The following is a 16,287-nucleotide window of genomic DNA, read 5'->3' as shown; positions in this document are numbered from 1 at the left end:
CTGCCAAATGACTCAAAAACTGTGCAGAAAATAGATTTACATTCATTTAATAGTTTTTTTATGACATACAACATAGTTTTCAAAGGCAGGCTGTGCAGTATAACAAGTATTTAGAGTGCTTTCGATGTCCAACAGTATCGTCAGTTGTTGAATCCTCCTATACTACACGGGTTGTAATACATTTTACAGCTGTGTTACAATCAAAACACATTCTTAGGGAACACTGACTCTGTGTCAGGTTCTATGTGCAACCTTCATGTATACAAGGTGGGTGAGAAAAGTGAGCAATTATAACAAAAAGATTGTACACTTCAAAAAGAAAAAGAATACAGGATTTGACATTGCAACAGAGGAATACATGAATTACACTTTGGGCTGAAACAGGTTGGATCCCCTTTCTAAAAAAAGTGCCATGGTGGAAACCCATGAAGTGTTCAATGATTTTACAGAGACAATAACACATCCCTAAATGTCGACGGAAATAAGATGGAATGTCATCAGTCAGTCACCATTCAAGATCTCACAAGATACTACTAATACAATCCCTGACTGGAAATGCAAATCATAAGTGCTGTAGATATGTGTGTGACTGCAGGAAAGCATTTCTCTGTAAACGTTGCTCTTCAGTTGTTGATAAATCCCTGTTGGTACACATTTGGAGTTTATAGGACCTTTGATAGAGATGCATTATCATACTGCAGACAGCAAAAGAGAGATGTACATGACTGTATGCCAGGTATTTGGTAAATGATGTCAATGCAGCATTTTTTTTAAGGAGGGCACCAAAGGCAAAAGTGATGAATGCTGTTTGACGCGGTCGGAGGGACGTACTGTAAGAGTGTAAGGCTTTATCTTGTAGAATGAGTAGAAACCAAGAAAGTGAGTCTGATCTAACATAGGAACTACTATTATGTATTTTCTATGCCTAACGTTTAAACAAGGTTTGTACGATAACACACATGGAGAAACTCTGATATTCCACTTTCATAAGACACGACAAAGACCACAAACATAATACACGACACCATTTTGGAATCAAATGAAAAAACAACATTTCATATCAACAAATGTTATCCGTCTATGCATCATTATCCAGCACCTGCCTCATACACTGTCAGGCATAAAGCCCACAACTCATGGCTTGAGGGCATCATTTTCATGTTGTTTACACATTTGATATAAATTCCATCTTCACATCTTGTCCTCTTCCGAGCTTCTGTGACGGTATGATCATTTGATTCAAGCTAAATCACACATTTCTGAGAGCTATGGAGGAATGAGGCGTTATCACATCATAGTTTCACAGTGAAGCTCAAACGCACAGGAAATGAAACCCAAGGCGCAGACAGACTACAAACCCCCTCTCTGTGTGGTGTTTCAACGCTGACACAAAAAAGTAACTGAGGTAGGCAAGAAAACAATCAAATGCTTTACCACCATGTGTAGATGTACGTACCAAAAGGAATAAGGACAAAAGAACATGTCAGGAGGAATATAAAGTGAGTAGGAGTCATGTGATGATGTCAGTTTTCAGAGCATTCAAGTGTAAAGAAGCGCCATCACTAATCAGAGCCAGTTAAGAGTGAGACCCATGCATGCCTGCAGTCCAGCTGCAGCGCTGGTGACAGCATGCAGTACGCCTGATACAGTTTGCATAATTCAGTGATGAGTGCCCTGACCTCTGAGTGTGCATTTAGGGTTTTTCTTGCGGGGCCTTGAAGTGAAAGGGGGCCGAGATGAAAGGGTCCACAGCGCCCACTTCTGAGGTCCATGAGTGAAGAGGTCCAGCAGGCACTGAGGCCGCGTTCGAAGCGATGCGCTGAGCTGCTACTGGCAGCTGGGGCGCGGGTCCCTCAAAGTGTCGGGAATATTTGGCCAGAGCTTGTGGGCGGAAAGGCTGTTGGGCAACTTGTCCCAGCGCTCCTGGGTCGGGGGTCACAGCATGAGGGAACGAGGGCAGAGACCCTGCGGCCTCCTTTCTCTTCCCAAACGGAGCCTGAGCAAACACATCGAACGGCTGCGTAGCCGCAACGTAGGCGCATGGAAACGGAGCGTTGGCGAACACATCGGCCGATTCATCTTGCGTGATGGGAAAAGGGGCTTTGGAGAAAACATCGGCAGCAGCCCCTTTCGCTGGCTCGTGTACATGATTCTGAACGAATGTGCTCGGAGGAGGTTGGTGGAAGGTAGGTGGTTGTGTTGGTGCAGCGCTGGGGTCCGGCGACGAGCTGAGGGCTAAACCGGGTTCTTCTTCGTCCTCCGAGTCCATCAGCAGAGGTCTGGAGCCGCTGCAGTCCAGAGCTGCTGTGTCATTCTCAACGGCTTCCTCATCCTGCTGCTCTTCTTCATGGGCTTCTTCTTCTTCCTCCTCCTCCTCTTCCTCTTCATCATCGCTGGAGTGCTCACAGACCTGGTTTGCTTCAAAATCTCGAGGTTCAGTCTCCTGTCCCTCCCCAAGCACAGAGTAGCCATTACTCTCACCTGGAACATCTGTATTAGAGAGCAGAGATGGAGAAAATACATATCAGAGGTGAACTAAAAATGTCAGAAAAGTATGAATATGCTCAGCTTTACCACCTGAGGTCCAGCTGCTCACTTATCTACCAAGCCTCGTTCACGTTATTCTATATGACCGAGGTACCCACTGAAGCATCAATAACAACTACCCAACAGTGAGAAACCAGCACAACAACATATTCTACTCTGAACGACTCACATAAGACAGACAGGACTAGCCAGCGACATCACATAACCTTGTTTCCACAAATAGGTTTCAGCACGGCTTCAGGCAGTGCCTCGTGTTAGGGGAGTTAGGGTTGCTTTTAGTGAGAATTGATTGTGTTAAGGCAGAGGGTGAGTATTTATGTGGAAACAAGGACAAAGAGCCTTCACAGAGGTATTGGGGACAGACAGGTTAGCACAGAGGAGCAGAGACAGATCAGTCTTACCTCAGCAGTGTCGGCAGAAGAGTTAGCTGGCAGCTCTTGGGAGGATGTTAGTGGCAGCCATTAAAAGGTAAACACCAGTTTTTGTTTGACTACTTAGGTAATTTCCTTCATCATTCTTCTATTTCCAACTGTCCACAGCCCTTTTCACAGTTGATGAAAAACTGAAAAATCACCTAAAGATCTTCTCACGGGTAAAAGCTAGCAAAATTATAACAAACAGTGACGGCTGGTGTTGAATAAGAGACATAGATTCCCCACGATACAGCTCATGGGTTCTATGGTCTGTCCTTGGTACAATCTAACAGTATTATGAACTAATGCCTCAAAAAGTCTGGTCTGGAATCACAAAAGCAGTCAAGAGTAGTGTGCTTTTTTCTTTTTTAAATGACTACCAACATCAAGGAAGCCTAGAACAAGGACGGCAAGAAAGACGAGTAAGAAAACACCTAAAAAAACTCTGAAATAGCACTTTAAATATTGGAGTAAAGCTCTAAAAGGAGCAGCAGAAATTGCCAGTGTCTGGTGATGCTTTCGTTAAGAGTTGCACCAATTTTACCCACACTAATTCATGTTTGAATACTGAAATCAAAGCAAAAAAGGCCTCAGTGGATACCATCAAGTAAGTTAGATTAGAGCAGGGGTTTTCAAAGTGTGGGAAGGTGAGCCTCCCCTCAGAGAACATAAGAACAGCCGCGACCCCCCCTCCCAATTATTATTGCCATTATTATTATTGCTATAATGCAGGGGTATTCAATTGCATTGAAGTGAACTGTAAACGGGGGGGGGGGGGGGGGGGGGGGGGAAGCCTCGCCGCGCTGAAACGGTGGACCTCTGTCGCCTGTCAGTGCAACTTCGATGATGCCGTTTAAAAACATATCAAATTAAGGTCGGTGCCGGCCGTCAGCGAACCGAGCCGACCGGCCGTTCTGTGATTCTCCAGATGGCCAGTCCGCCCCTGGGTGGAGGTGAAGGGAATGAACACTTTTACAGCCTTTTTGGCGAGGTGCGGGAACTCGGTCTCCACAGACAGCCTAAAGTGTGCAAGTGACACACGTTTTCTGCCAGACGCTGTCTCCTCTCTCACTTTAGGTCATTTCACTAAAAATCGATCCATATTGCCGTTCGCATAAAGTTAGCTGAAGTTAACTAGCTAGATTTAACTGTTCCTCGTTATCTTTTTCTCACGCTGCGCCCCCTGAAGGGAGGAGCGCCTCACACTTTGAAAACCGCTGGAGTATATGTAATCTAGTGTGGTTTCTAGAAGGAAAATAATCTGTCTGCTAATTAAAAACCATGCAAAGGAAGAATCAGTTTTCATTGTCAACAAAGACGGCTCGCTCCTACATGCTTTTCCGAGAAAAATCCTAATGACAAAGAGGGAACATTTACATTCACATTAACACGTTTTATTCAGAGTCTCCCTTCTTGAACCTTAATTCATAAAAATAGAAGTACACACTCCACAATGGTCCTGCTGACATATTTACACGAGCCAAATCATGTCAAACATTTTGGATCCAACCAAAGTCATTTCAACCCAACCAGCACAACAAGTACATTTTGTTTCACACGGCAACACAAGTCAAAGTCTACGACCGAGGCGAGAGCTCTACAGGAAACAGCGCTGCAGTGTCTGATAGAAACATGAAGCGTTTTTGTAGGATTGCATAGATTAGCCACAAAAATGCCAATGACTTAACTGAACAACATTTGATGGAAAGAAAAGATAAGCATAGTTTTATTTACCCATGCCGATTCTAACATTATTTGTATGACTAACCTCTACAATATGTACTGTGGGGAGGAGGAGAGAACTATTTATATGAAGCTTATGTGAGGGCATATCAGAGAAATCTACTTTTTTTGTTTGCATCCAAGGCAATATGGACCCTACAACGTGCAATAGACCAACCTTGGCTAAATCTGAGTCTTAATATGAAGGTACTACTTGTGATCCATCTGTATTTAATCAGATGTGATGTAACTTGCATGTTTACAGCTGTTTTTTTAAGTCACGCTAGCCTTCCTTATGATCATCTGCCACATGAAAGAGAAAAGAGGTGAAGTTATAATCCAGAGATGTCAGGAAGTAAATTCCGTCATTAGCTCTGTTTTGGCGTCTGTTAAATAAAATCTCTAAAAGTTATATACAGTATCTTACAAGTACCAGAATTGTGAGTACTGCATTTTCAAATACTACCCCGTCAGACAAGTCATGAGCACATTTGAATCGATGATGGTATCTAAAACAAAAGCACTCTCTGAATGCTTGACATGAGAAAAGACAGAGGGGCTTTGGACGAAGAGGGTCTGTGCACTCTTAAATACAGCTTTATACACAAGTCTTTTTTTAATCTATATATCCTTATATATTTTAAATAATGGTACTCAGTTCATACATTCATTCTAGAGCGCCATCAATAAAAGTCACATTTATTCGTACCATGATAGATGAAATGCCGGTAATTATTACACACACACAACAAAAATGCAACTTTGACCAGTGCTGACAATACATTTTAAAAGTGATTTTATGTACAGGAATGAACCTAATTTTATTTTTCTTCTGGCTGAAATGAACTCCCCCAAATGAACTCAACGTGGGTGCGTAAGTGAGATAGAGAGGATGACAATGGGAAAGGGAGATTTTCATGTAAAGCTCATAATATCTACACAAAAATGTAATCTTCCTCCCTCTCTGAAACAGTGGTATGCTGCTAAAAATCTGCTCGTCCTCACTGACCTGAGGGCAGTTTGACACATGGCATTAAATAGCATAATAATAAAGTGTTTCCTTTAGCTTTGGCATGGCTAATAAATAATTGGATTCCTTGTTGTTTCCGCTGTGCTTATCTTGACAATCGGTCGAAGATATGATGGTGATTTACGACTTTCCCACCATAAAAGATGTCATTATAAAATCATGAATGGAAGCAAATTATGAAGTGTTCTGCACAACAATAAAGCGTCCTGCCATGGCAACGGATCCCAGTAGATCAGCCATGTAAACAATGATTTCACAAGTTGCAGACGGACATATTTACAGGTGTAATTTTAGGAGAATGAATACTCTGTTAGCAGCCAGGAAGAGGAGGCAATATACAGTAATGCTGAAGCTGCAGCGCTGCATATATTTGCACTTAGTTAGCTTTGAGAAGTAGCTGTCAATAACAGGATAACTGATCTATATTGGAATAAAAGCCCATCATTGGAAAGATTTGACTTCCTAAGAGGTTAAGGTAAGTCTTCATTGGTTTGAGAACTGTTAAGTGGTTCACTCCGGTTGCAACGTTGATTGACTAATAGTTGAGTTTTAACAGGAAGTTGCTTCACATTCTCCTGTTGGTCTGCAGCCTTTTGCCTCCTCGCTCTTTACTCAGACCCCCGACACAGATGCCTGCAGGTGGCTTATTTAAATAAAGCTTCGACCCTGGACAAAGTGAATAATGGTGATCCCCATGGCAGTGCACTTAATGAGGGGATATTAATGCGAGTATGAGGAAAGCATGAGAAGACCAAGGTGTCGCGGGGCAGAAGCAAACGATATGCTCAGGCATTAATGAAAAAGGAATGTGAGCGGCCAGCAGAGTTACATGAAGCCAGCTTATCAGGCGAGGCCAAGGAGGTTTCACTGAACCAACGTTTTAAGGTGCTACACCCCATCTCTATCCCCCACCCTCCCCCTGTTCCTTCTGTTAGGATTGCACACTGCCCCTTCGACCTCTCCCACCCCCTCTAGAGGTCGATGAGCTGATCCACCAGCAGAAGGGATCGGGCCAAGTTGGGGATGCTGGACTCTGAACTGCCACTGTTGCTGCGTGAGTGGCCACCTGGAACGTGCCAGAAAGAGAGAGAGAGATAAAGAGAAAGAGAGAGAGAGAGCGAGAGAGAGAGAGAGAGAGCGAGAGAGATGGAAATGGAAAGAGAGCCAAAAGGGAGATTGTGAAAAAACGAGCAAAAGAATAAGTCATATTAACAGAGATGGTATGGAGAAAATTAAGAGTTGACGGAGATGAAGGGGAAATGATGGCAGAGCAGAGAGATGCATGAACGGGGGGGGCAGAAAGAGAAAGAGAAACAGGCAGAGAGTGAGCCGGGGTCATCTTTACACAGCTGCATCATTACAGGGGAGAGTAAGGGAATGCCATTGTAACATGAGGAGACTTTTAAGATAAGCTAGAAAAGAGCCAAACACCTGCAAGGCGGAGAATCACTGGCAGGATAACATTAGAAACAAAAGAGATGGCTAATGTGAGAGCTCAATGGGGTATAAAGCCTGAATGTGACGAGCACACCCATACAAGCCTTCACTTCAGCAGTCACAGGAAGGAGCTATTCAAACTGAATTAGGGGGGATTCATCTCTACGGCTCATAGCCTGGGCTTCAGCAGGTGTGAGTGCTCATCTCGGGACTTTCTGTTAACCTTACCTTGGTTTGAGTTTTTGGAGATGAGCACAGGAATAGGGTCAAACTCGTCGTCATTGCCCTTCTCCCCACACGACATGAGGAAAGTAGAGTCTGCGGTGAAGGAAGAGGAAGTGGAGGAATGGTGGAGGGGGGAAAAGAAGTTAACTCAGCCAAAAGAAAGAGCAAAAGGAAAAGGAGGATGCAAGTAGATTAAAAATAGATGAATCCAGGGCACGCTCAGTATTTCAAAGCCATGCATTTTAGGTGGCTTTTGGCTCTTTTACATGAGTCAAGGGTCTGTGAAGCTGTCATTTAAAACGTGCCTACTTCTGTTTTCCATATCACATTTGAACAAACCCTCCATTTTTGGAAGGATCTGTAGTCTGTGATTGTTTCATGGTACAATACGCCCGTTAGACTTGCTGAGGGGTGCTGCAAATAGCCGCTCTTACCAGAAGCTGTCTGAGCAGCCGGCAGCTCCTCCAGACAGGATCCAGGAGGAGCTGAGGAGGAGGAGGAGGAGGAGGAGGGTGGGAGAGCAGAAACACACTGGTTTCCATGAAGAGTAGCACGAGAGAACAGATCACAGCCCAGCAGAGAGTCCTCCCCAGTGAGAGAGTCTGAGACAGGATGAAGCAAAGCCAGACGGACAGTCAAAACAAGATTGTTAGCTTAAGTAGCGGAGGAAAATGTATTGTTAGTAAGCCAGTGCAATGTTGTATCTGTGAAAGCATATAATCATCACTATCAAAGGAAAGACTTGGTGGGAATCCCATAATAAAAGATGCTGCCAGGTGCAGGAAGTACACTTGGCAGGAGCTGTGGGTCCAGACGTTACAGTTTGCCACAGCTAATATCAACCATTACAGCAGAATGCGGACTGTGGATGGATCGAATCATGTGTTGCATGTTCTCATTCATTAGATCGCTTCACACCCTAGAAAGCCGATGAAGTAACGGTTCCATCCGCTAAAGTGCCGTGTTGACATTTTAAACGCGCCGTAAATTGTTTGTTGTTGCAGTGTTTTTGTCAAAGCCGCGTGATCTGGCACAATGATGGGGGTTGTCAATGATAAATGAGTCTGTGAGGGAAAAAACAAAGTGACTGCAGCTGTACAAAGTTAACGAGGTTACAAAAAAACCTTGGGGATGATATCAACAAGTGACAAGGACATAATGACCAAGGCTGGGAACTATTATGACTTTACGAGATTACTGCATCAATTGATGCTAAGATGTTATGCTATTGGGTCCAGGTCAGGACGCTAACCTGTTATGCTGGCGGGGATGAGCTCAGGCTGGCCCGAGTGTCGCTGGGGGGCTTCCAACCCGGGAATCAGTGAATCCACACACATCTCTGAGTTCACTACAGGGAGACAGAAAGCGGAAAAGACAGCGGTACAGTTAGGAAAAAAATCACTCGTCAGCGGCTTGAGCTTCAATATCAGGATACATGTATTTATTATCCTTGCAAGAATGGAAGTAGTCATCACACACAGAGCTACGTGGGACAAATAGTTCCCGAATAGTGTCCTTGACATGCTTTATATACAAGAGAGTGTTACAGTCACTAGATGCAGAATACCGGTTCAAAGCAGTATTCAATGCTTAGTTCAGATTAGCTAAGGCCGGCGTAAGCAATACACATGACAGTCATATGTCTGTCTCCATAGAGGCTGAATCTTCATGTTAATCACATAGCTATCATATGCCTAAAACAGTCCTGATGCTCTTCTAGGTAATCATACATCCGGTCACGTACACAGCTACGTAGGGCCTTTGTTATCATGTGCTACTCTGATACTGGAGGAGTACATTCAGTATTTTCCCAACAGGTACAAAGAAATTAGTAATGATAAAGGTAAGATCGTCTCTGTAGGAAGACAATCACTTTACCCCTTTCTCCCGTGGGTATTTCTGACTTTATGACCAGGTGAGTGAAAGAGGAGAAGGAAGACAAGAAGGACACATGCAGAGCATACTGGGAATGTAATGGCAAGGCCTGGGAGAAAAGCAGCGCTAGTACCATGGCTGGAGCTCTCTGAATAACTATTGAAGGGGTTGGCTGGAGTTAGGAGGTCGGCGAGCAGCAGAGAAGATTCAGGGGACTTCAGACCCTCAATCAGCTTCTCTGTGAGCAGCCGAGAGGAAAGGCAGAGAGACGTGATGGACAGGACAGAAGGCAAGAGAGAGAAAGGTGACGAGAAAAGATTTCATAAAAATAAGAATGCAGTGAAAAAACTAAAGATGAGACTCTAGTAATGTGGGAGAATATTACATAATGACAAAATGAATAAAGATACAGTTGGCCAATGTGTGAAGCGTTGTAGACTTCAACATGCCTACATGGCCTACATTGTTAGGGAATTAATATGGTTAGGAGGCACAAAGAAACAAAATATTATTATGGATGATGACTGCAAAGACCAACATGTGATCTAAATGTCATTTGAATAGTTACATGACTAAACCCATAATGCAACAGTACAATTATTGTGTTATTGTGTTATTTGTTAAGATCTGCTGTCCACAGCCATACACTCCAAGACCTGTAAGTTCTGTGAGATTCAACTCAAATGGAAAACGAGCTTTTCCTAATAGAGGTATGGTGCAAAGAAAGTGTTCACGCTCCTGCAGTCAAAACTTCAAAACATGTAATTATACAAAACAAGCCACAGCATTCAGTGAGTTTCTTCACATCGGTCTTAGATTGCCACAACGCCACGCCACTGTCCACGCATGCAAACCCTCTCAACTCATTTTTAGGACTGTTGCTGTAAAATGACGCACTCGTATTAATATATATGTGAATTAATCACCCGGAAATACAGTCCATGCATGACATGACAACAGACTGGCTTTTCAACCGCAGGTCATACTTACAGGAAACTGCTATGGGACAAATGTGGTGGAGGGGGGGGGGGCAAGGAATGTGTTGGCTCAGATAATGGCACAGCAGATGTGACCCTTTGCCCCCTGCACTATTGGAAAGAGGCCAACACTTATTAAAATCTTTTAGAAATCCGTAATGCCAAAAAGCTCATTCCAATTAAAGTCAATATGAAACATATTTATATTAAAATGTCTGTAAAATATGCTTTATTATTTAATACGTAGTTTTAAGAGTAGTTATTAGGGATGTAACGATATATCGAATATCGCGATAAATAAATGTCTCGATACCGTCGTGAGACTGAGAAAATCTACTGCGATTCTTTTGTTTTTCAAACCTTTATTTAACCATGTGGTCCTGGTGATCTCTTTTTCAAGGGAGACCTGTCCAACATGGCAGCAAGTAGGTTACAACATGAACATAAAACAGATAACACAAAAGGACATCGTATTTACAGGGCTACATTTACACACCTAGAGACATTGACAAGTACCAACAGTATATTTATATCTCTGTCAATAAGCCTCACCTTCTTGGCAACAACTGTTTTTGAAGTGGTGGAGTAATGCACAGTTTGACCCACTGCTGTCACCCATGGCCAAAGCATCTCTCTGTCCCAGCAACATCAGTACCAAGCAAGAGAGTTTTTTCCACAGCAGGGGATTTTGTAAACGCCCAAACATCCCAGCTTCTACCTGGAAATGTGGACATGCTCATATTCCTAAAAGATAACCTTGATGATGCTGAGCGAGTGAGTTAGAGTTGAGTTACTTGAAAAACTAAAGTGAAACTTGATTTATCCTATTGCAGGGTCTGATTATTATATTGTTGACACTTTAAAATACTACTATCTACTAAAATGCTGTACAAATTAGATTTATTATTTAATAAAGAACATTATTTCAAGTAAAACAAAAAAAAGTCAATACATTTTTCAATATCGCGATAAATATCGTACCGTGGACTTGTCATCGCGATATTATCGTTCCGTGAGTTTTTGTTATCGTTACATCCCTAGTAGTTATCGAAACCGCTGCTCATTAATCCCGCTCTGCTCCATTAGCAAGAGTCAGACTGTGTTTGCTTGTGTGCATCCAGCTTAGTCTGGGTGGAGAAGATTAACCGCACCCTCATTATGTAATAGCCTCAACATGTTCATCCTCTCAGTTGTGGCTTTAAACAGTAAATACAAAAAGGAGGTTGCACAGTGAAGAAGAATGCACTTCCAAAAGGACTAAAGGCTAAACAGAGGACAACGTAAAAAGCTTAGATCATCACTTTAACAAGGCAGCATGCTTAACTTTCTCTCGTTCTTTGTCGCACTGTTAAGCAGCTTCCTCCAGCAGTAAAGCAATCCAATTAACAAAGGTGAATTTGTCCTTTGCGTTACCAAGCAACAGCCAAAGCACAGATCTGCAAATGAGATGCGTTTGAGCTGCAGCCTGTATTCATGGTGCTGACAAGGAGCCACTGTGAGGCTGGATGCTATGTCAACAAGATAGGACTGGGTACAAATCCAAACCACACAACGAGCACTCATAAACTAACCTGCGGGAAGTGTGATATCCAGGAAACTACTTCAGTAAATAAGAAAAATGAATCATGAGCTCTAAGAATATATTTATTTAAGGTCTGAGAATATCAAAAAGCCACGGCTCGTTTGTGTGATGTAGGAGATTTACCTGCGGTGTCAGAGAGGGGATTAAAAGGGTCCGGGGCTGTCAACACCGCTGAACCTGCACTCATGATGTCTGACGGTCTTTCAGCTTAACATTGCACAGTGAGTAAAGATGAAGAACAAATGAGGGAACGTGAAAGCATGAACAACAGAAAAGAGAAAGCAGGTGGGGACTCACTAGGGAGTAAGAAGCCATATGCAAATGTTTTTACTTTGCAACACAAAGAAGTCACAATGAAGAAAGAAGGGTTCCACCACTCTTAATGTCCGCTTGATGACAGAGTGAGACGGCATCCTGCAAAGAATTAGGCAAAGACTTACCAGGAAAAGCATTGATCCCGGATATGAGATTTTCATTGGAGCCCGTGACCTTCTCTCCTGGCGCAGCAGCTGTGAACAAGCAGACAACAAAGAAGTGATTATCTTTAGACCACACAAATATGTACCGGTGTGAAGTCGCACTGAACGAGTTGCACTTACTCTCGGCTAGCTTTGCAAAGTCTTTGTTGAGCAGCTCCTCTGCTGTGAGCTTGGAGAAGTTATCGTCCCCAAAGGGGTTCCAGCTGGGCTGATTGTTGGCTGCAGTTGGGGCGGATTTGGCGTCAGAATCACCTGGATGATAGACGCTCTGCTGGGACGAGCAGGGGGAGCCGGAGGGAGTCGTGCTGGCTGATCTGCAGTGCACAGAGGAGCAAACGTAAACATGCTGCACAGTGAAATGTGATCATGGTTGTTAAGTCTGTGGACACTGGCTTACTGATGTATGCAAATACTAGAGAGTGAGCAGAGCTATTTAAAGACTCAATTGAGTGATTCTTCCTAAGCTGGAGGCTGTAGGAAGTAAAAGGGTTGTTTATCCTCCGTCATGTCATATGAATGGACCGTCTATTCCCCCTTTCAGCTCACTCAGTCAGTGCAATGAAAGGACAGTTCATCCTCAGATCACTGAAGGGACTTCTTTCTGCTCACTTGGACTTGTTGAGGCTGGCCTCAGCTGCGGCCGCCTGCAGGAGCTGGGTGGACTTGCTGACTGGGACCCCGAACACTGCGCTGTGAGTGACATCGCTCAATATGCGTCGGTGGCCGCTCTTAGGGGCCATCTTTGGCGACGAGGGGGGTGTCAGGGAGCCGACTTTGTGAATCAACCGGCCGGCCGTCTACAAAGTAAACAAGAAACAGATGGGGAAATATCAGATGAAATATCCTTGATGCCAACGGAGAGCATTTCTGTTTAGCGCACAAGGACAGAACAAACAAATCAGAGCCTGAAACATACACAACCAGGCAAGCAAGATCAACGGGGAAATAAAATCTGCAAAAGAAGATTGATTATAGATTCCAAGAAAACCACCACCACAACAAAAAGAGGGGAAACTGTTTCCATACATAGATTGTATAAAAACATCTTATCAAAGAGTACAGGCAACACACATTGAGAAGGACGACAAAGTAATACAAATAACCTCATTTAGATAGTTGAGCGAAGCAAGACGAGCACATACTGATTTGGTTATCATGTGATTTGTGCATCAAACTGAAGCAATTAAGTATTTCCAACATAGCAATAATGAAAGCCTTTCTAGCCACACCACAAAAACATTGTCACATTTAATATTTTCCATATGAGAGCATTCTGGCCTTCCCTGTGCCCAAGAAGAGGAAAAGTAATAGTAAGGATGTGAAAGACACGAGCTGGTAATCATCTCCGCGGCACAAAAGAGCAGCAGACGGCATCAGGAGAAGGATGTTAGCCCAACCTCTGGGTCCGCTGAGGGACCAACCGCTGCAGACTCTGGGATCGGGGTCAGATGAGAAGCTGTGGGTTCATGGACAGGAGCTACATGTTGCTGCTGCTGGTGTTGCAGGGCAATAACAGGAGGAACAGGCTGAGCTTTGGACCGCAGCAGGGTGAACGCCTGAGACGCTGCGTGCTGCTGGACGCTCTGCGCCAGGTGATGCTACATAGGAATATCACACAGCCGAGCATGAGGAAGGCCCAGTTTGTGATTGATTTATAGTTAGTTGACAAGTGCAGCCTCCTAAAGCAAAGTATTTATGTTCTACCTGTTTGACAGTACAATGGAAATGAAGACATAACATGAGAAAGAGGGAGACAGACAGAGAGAGATAGACATGGGGGAGGGAGGGTGAGAGATTCATTCACAACATGTGAGCCTTAAAAGCATAGATCCTATCCAAACAAACCAGAGATAAATAGTATTGGAATTAGTGCTGCACGATTAATCGAAAAAAGATCGTGATCTCGATTCAGACACCTATGCGATCTCATTTCTAAATTACGGCGATCCTATGACGTCATGCTGATTTTTATTTTTATTTTTTATTATTTTGCTTCTGAATAATACCAACTTGCAATGTCAATCATACTTAAACGATATAAAGCAAATATACTCTAAACATTTAACATTAAAGTACCATGATCGCATGCAAATGGGAGTGTTCTGTCTGTCTCTCCTCCTCTCACGCCGTGTTAACGCTGCAGCCACTAGGGTTGTCAGGTTTGCGGAAGGAATAAGCAACCAGGCCTATGAACACAAGCGCAAAAGAACATGAGCACTTTAAACCTATATATGTCGGGTCGGCTATTTGAAAATAACCTATCTACAAGCTCACAACCGCAGTAGTTGTGGGTGCTAGCCGGCTAGCCTTTTTTTAATATTATTATTCTAAAGCTGTGACTGTTCTGTTTTTATATTCAGCACTGTGGTGAGGTCTTTTGAGTAACTTAAGTGCATTCCTCCCTGTAACAAACAGGTTGGTGTTGTTGTACAGTAGTTGGGTGTCCTGTCACTGTGGACAGGTGATACTGCAAAGTTTACATTTTGTTATTATAAAGCTGCAAAAATTCAATGTTTTATGTTCAGCACTCAGGCAGCAGCAATATCTTTATTTGAGTTACTGTATGTTTTGTTACCAGAGAGACTTGAGTTTAAGTCAAGCACTTTGTTTAAAGCCACAGTAGTTGGCTGTCAAATTCATTTGAGTTACTCTATGTTTTTGCTACAAGAAACTGAGACTTGGATTTAAGTCAAGCACTTTGATGGTGTCTGTTTAAAGCCACAGTAGTTGGCTCCAGGTGCCACATTTTGAATGTAGTAATGTTCGTTCAGTATTCAGCAACTACAGACTAAAGACGAAGTTATGTTTTTGTTACAAGAGACAAATGTTGTCTGTTTAAATTCATTGTACTCACGTGACGTCTAAGAGTAAGAGTGCAATAAATATTTTCATTGAAACGATGAGAATCGTGATCTCAACTCTTATGGAGGAAAATCGTGATTCACATTTGAGCAAGAATCGTGCAGCACTAATTGGAATTATGTTACATTTTAATATACCATTTTTTGAAGAATACATTTCCAAATAGCTTACAGAGCGAGCTAAGGCCAACAAACAATAACAGAAGGTAAGAATTAGAGGGGGTCACGGTCCATTCCTGGACACTTAAATTACAAATAAATCATGGTAGCTGCATATTACAGTCTGAACCATGAGATAAAAAGAGACCCTGGGCAAGCAACCGGGCAGGCCTTCTGCATGTGTTTGTATGTTTAAGATTCATTCAGGTCAATAGAGCAAACTGTGTGTTGTATCACATTGCTTCTCTTTTGCATGAATAGTGATATTGTGAATTAGAGCAGGAGTAGTTAAACAAGGTCTACACACATGCTTTTTTTAACCACAGATATCTCTCTAGGAAGAGGAAGAATGAATGTGCTCTACCTGTAAATATTGTGCAGAAATTACACCTTTTCAGAGACATAGTTGAAGATCAAGCATGGGTGGGCTACAGGAAGCAGTATTGCCTGAACAAAGGAACATCTCTCCCTACATTAGTTACAAACATCTTACCTGGAGCTATTTGCTTAAAATCCTCGGATGCTGTTTTTCTTGTTTGGAAATAAGCCTAATTTGCTCGAGAATGTGTCACCACATGTAGACAGCATCGCAACACACCGTCCATCGGTGTCCCTGTGAGATGTTTTAGCACACTCAATGTAGCCAAAGCGTATTTACACTCCTGCTCTGCCCGGACGCATACCTGCTGGTTGCTCTGTGGACTCAGGAAGGCGGCGGCTTGCTGTTGCTTCATGAGGAGCTGCTGGTGCTGAGGGGTCGCCTGCGGCTGCATGTTGGCGGTCGGAGGGGTCTGAGGGGATGCAGGAGTCTGTTGAGCTGCTTGGACAGCGGCTGCAGCTGGAGGAGGGACATTGATACCAACACCTGGAAGGGATAAGACAAGGGGAATGAGAATAATGTAGAACTAAATGTATTATCTTTTCAATTTACACACGGCAGCTTTTGCACGATCCTCCTCTGTTGCTCTCTTCGAGGTTTC

At 43.3% G+C, this 16,287-nt stretch overlaps 1 protein-coding gene across 10 annotated transcripts in view; it reads right to left on the bottom strand.

Moving 5' to 3' along the window:
• Positions 1–31: 31 nt before the first annotated feature.
• Positions 32–16,287, bottom strand: part of LOC117561070 (AP2-associated protein kinase 1-like) — a 28,027-nt gene continuing 11,771 nt past the window's right edge. Inside the window, exons 11-22 of one of the 10 annotated variants that reach the window (XM_034238287.1) lie at positions 15,991–16,172; positions 13,685–13,885; positions 12,897–13,084; positions 12,408–12,601; positions 12,249–12,317; positions 11,932–12,015; positions 9,383–9,487; positions 8,627–8,722; positions 7,809–7,976; positions 7,378–7,467; positions 6,679–6,778; positions 2,388–2,490 (exon numbers count right to left, since the gene is read on the bottom strand). In XM_034238287.1, coding sequence (XP_034094178.1) covers positions 6,684–6,778; positions 7,378–7,467; positions 7,809–7,976; positions 8,627–8,722; positions 9,383–9,487; positions 11,932–12,015; positions 12,249–12,317; positions 12,408–12,601; positions 12,897–13,084; positions 13,685–13,885; positions 15,991–16,172 — 1,472 coding nt within the window. In that variant the 3' untranslated portion in view covers positions 2,388–2,490; positions 6,679–6,683. Of the gene's footprint in view, positions 2,491–6,678; positions 6,779–7,377; positions 7,468–7,808; positions 7,977–8,626; positions 8,723–9,382; positions 9,488–11,931; positions 12,016–12,248; positions 12,318–12,407; positions 12,602–12,896; positions 13,085–13,684; positions 13,886–15,990; positions 16,173–16,287 lie in introns of all 10 variants that reach the window. The other 9 variants (XM_034238277.1, XM_034238279.1, XM_034238278.1 and 6 more) reach the window with 9 other exon arrangements.

The sequence above is a fragment of the Gymnodraco acuticeps genome, unplaced genomic scaffold (assembly GCF_902827175.1).
Source record: "Gymnodraco acuticeps unplaced genomic scaffold, fGymAcu1.1, whole genome shotgun sequence".
Taxonomy (NCBI): domain Eukaryota; kingdom Metazoa; phylum Chordata; class Actinopteri; order Perciformes; family Bathydraconidae; genus Gymnodraco; species Gymnodraco acuticeps.
This window is presented reverse-complemented; position numbering and strand designations above follow the sequence as displayed.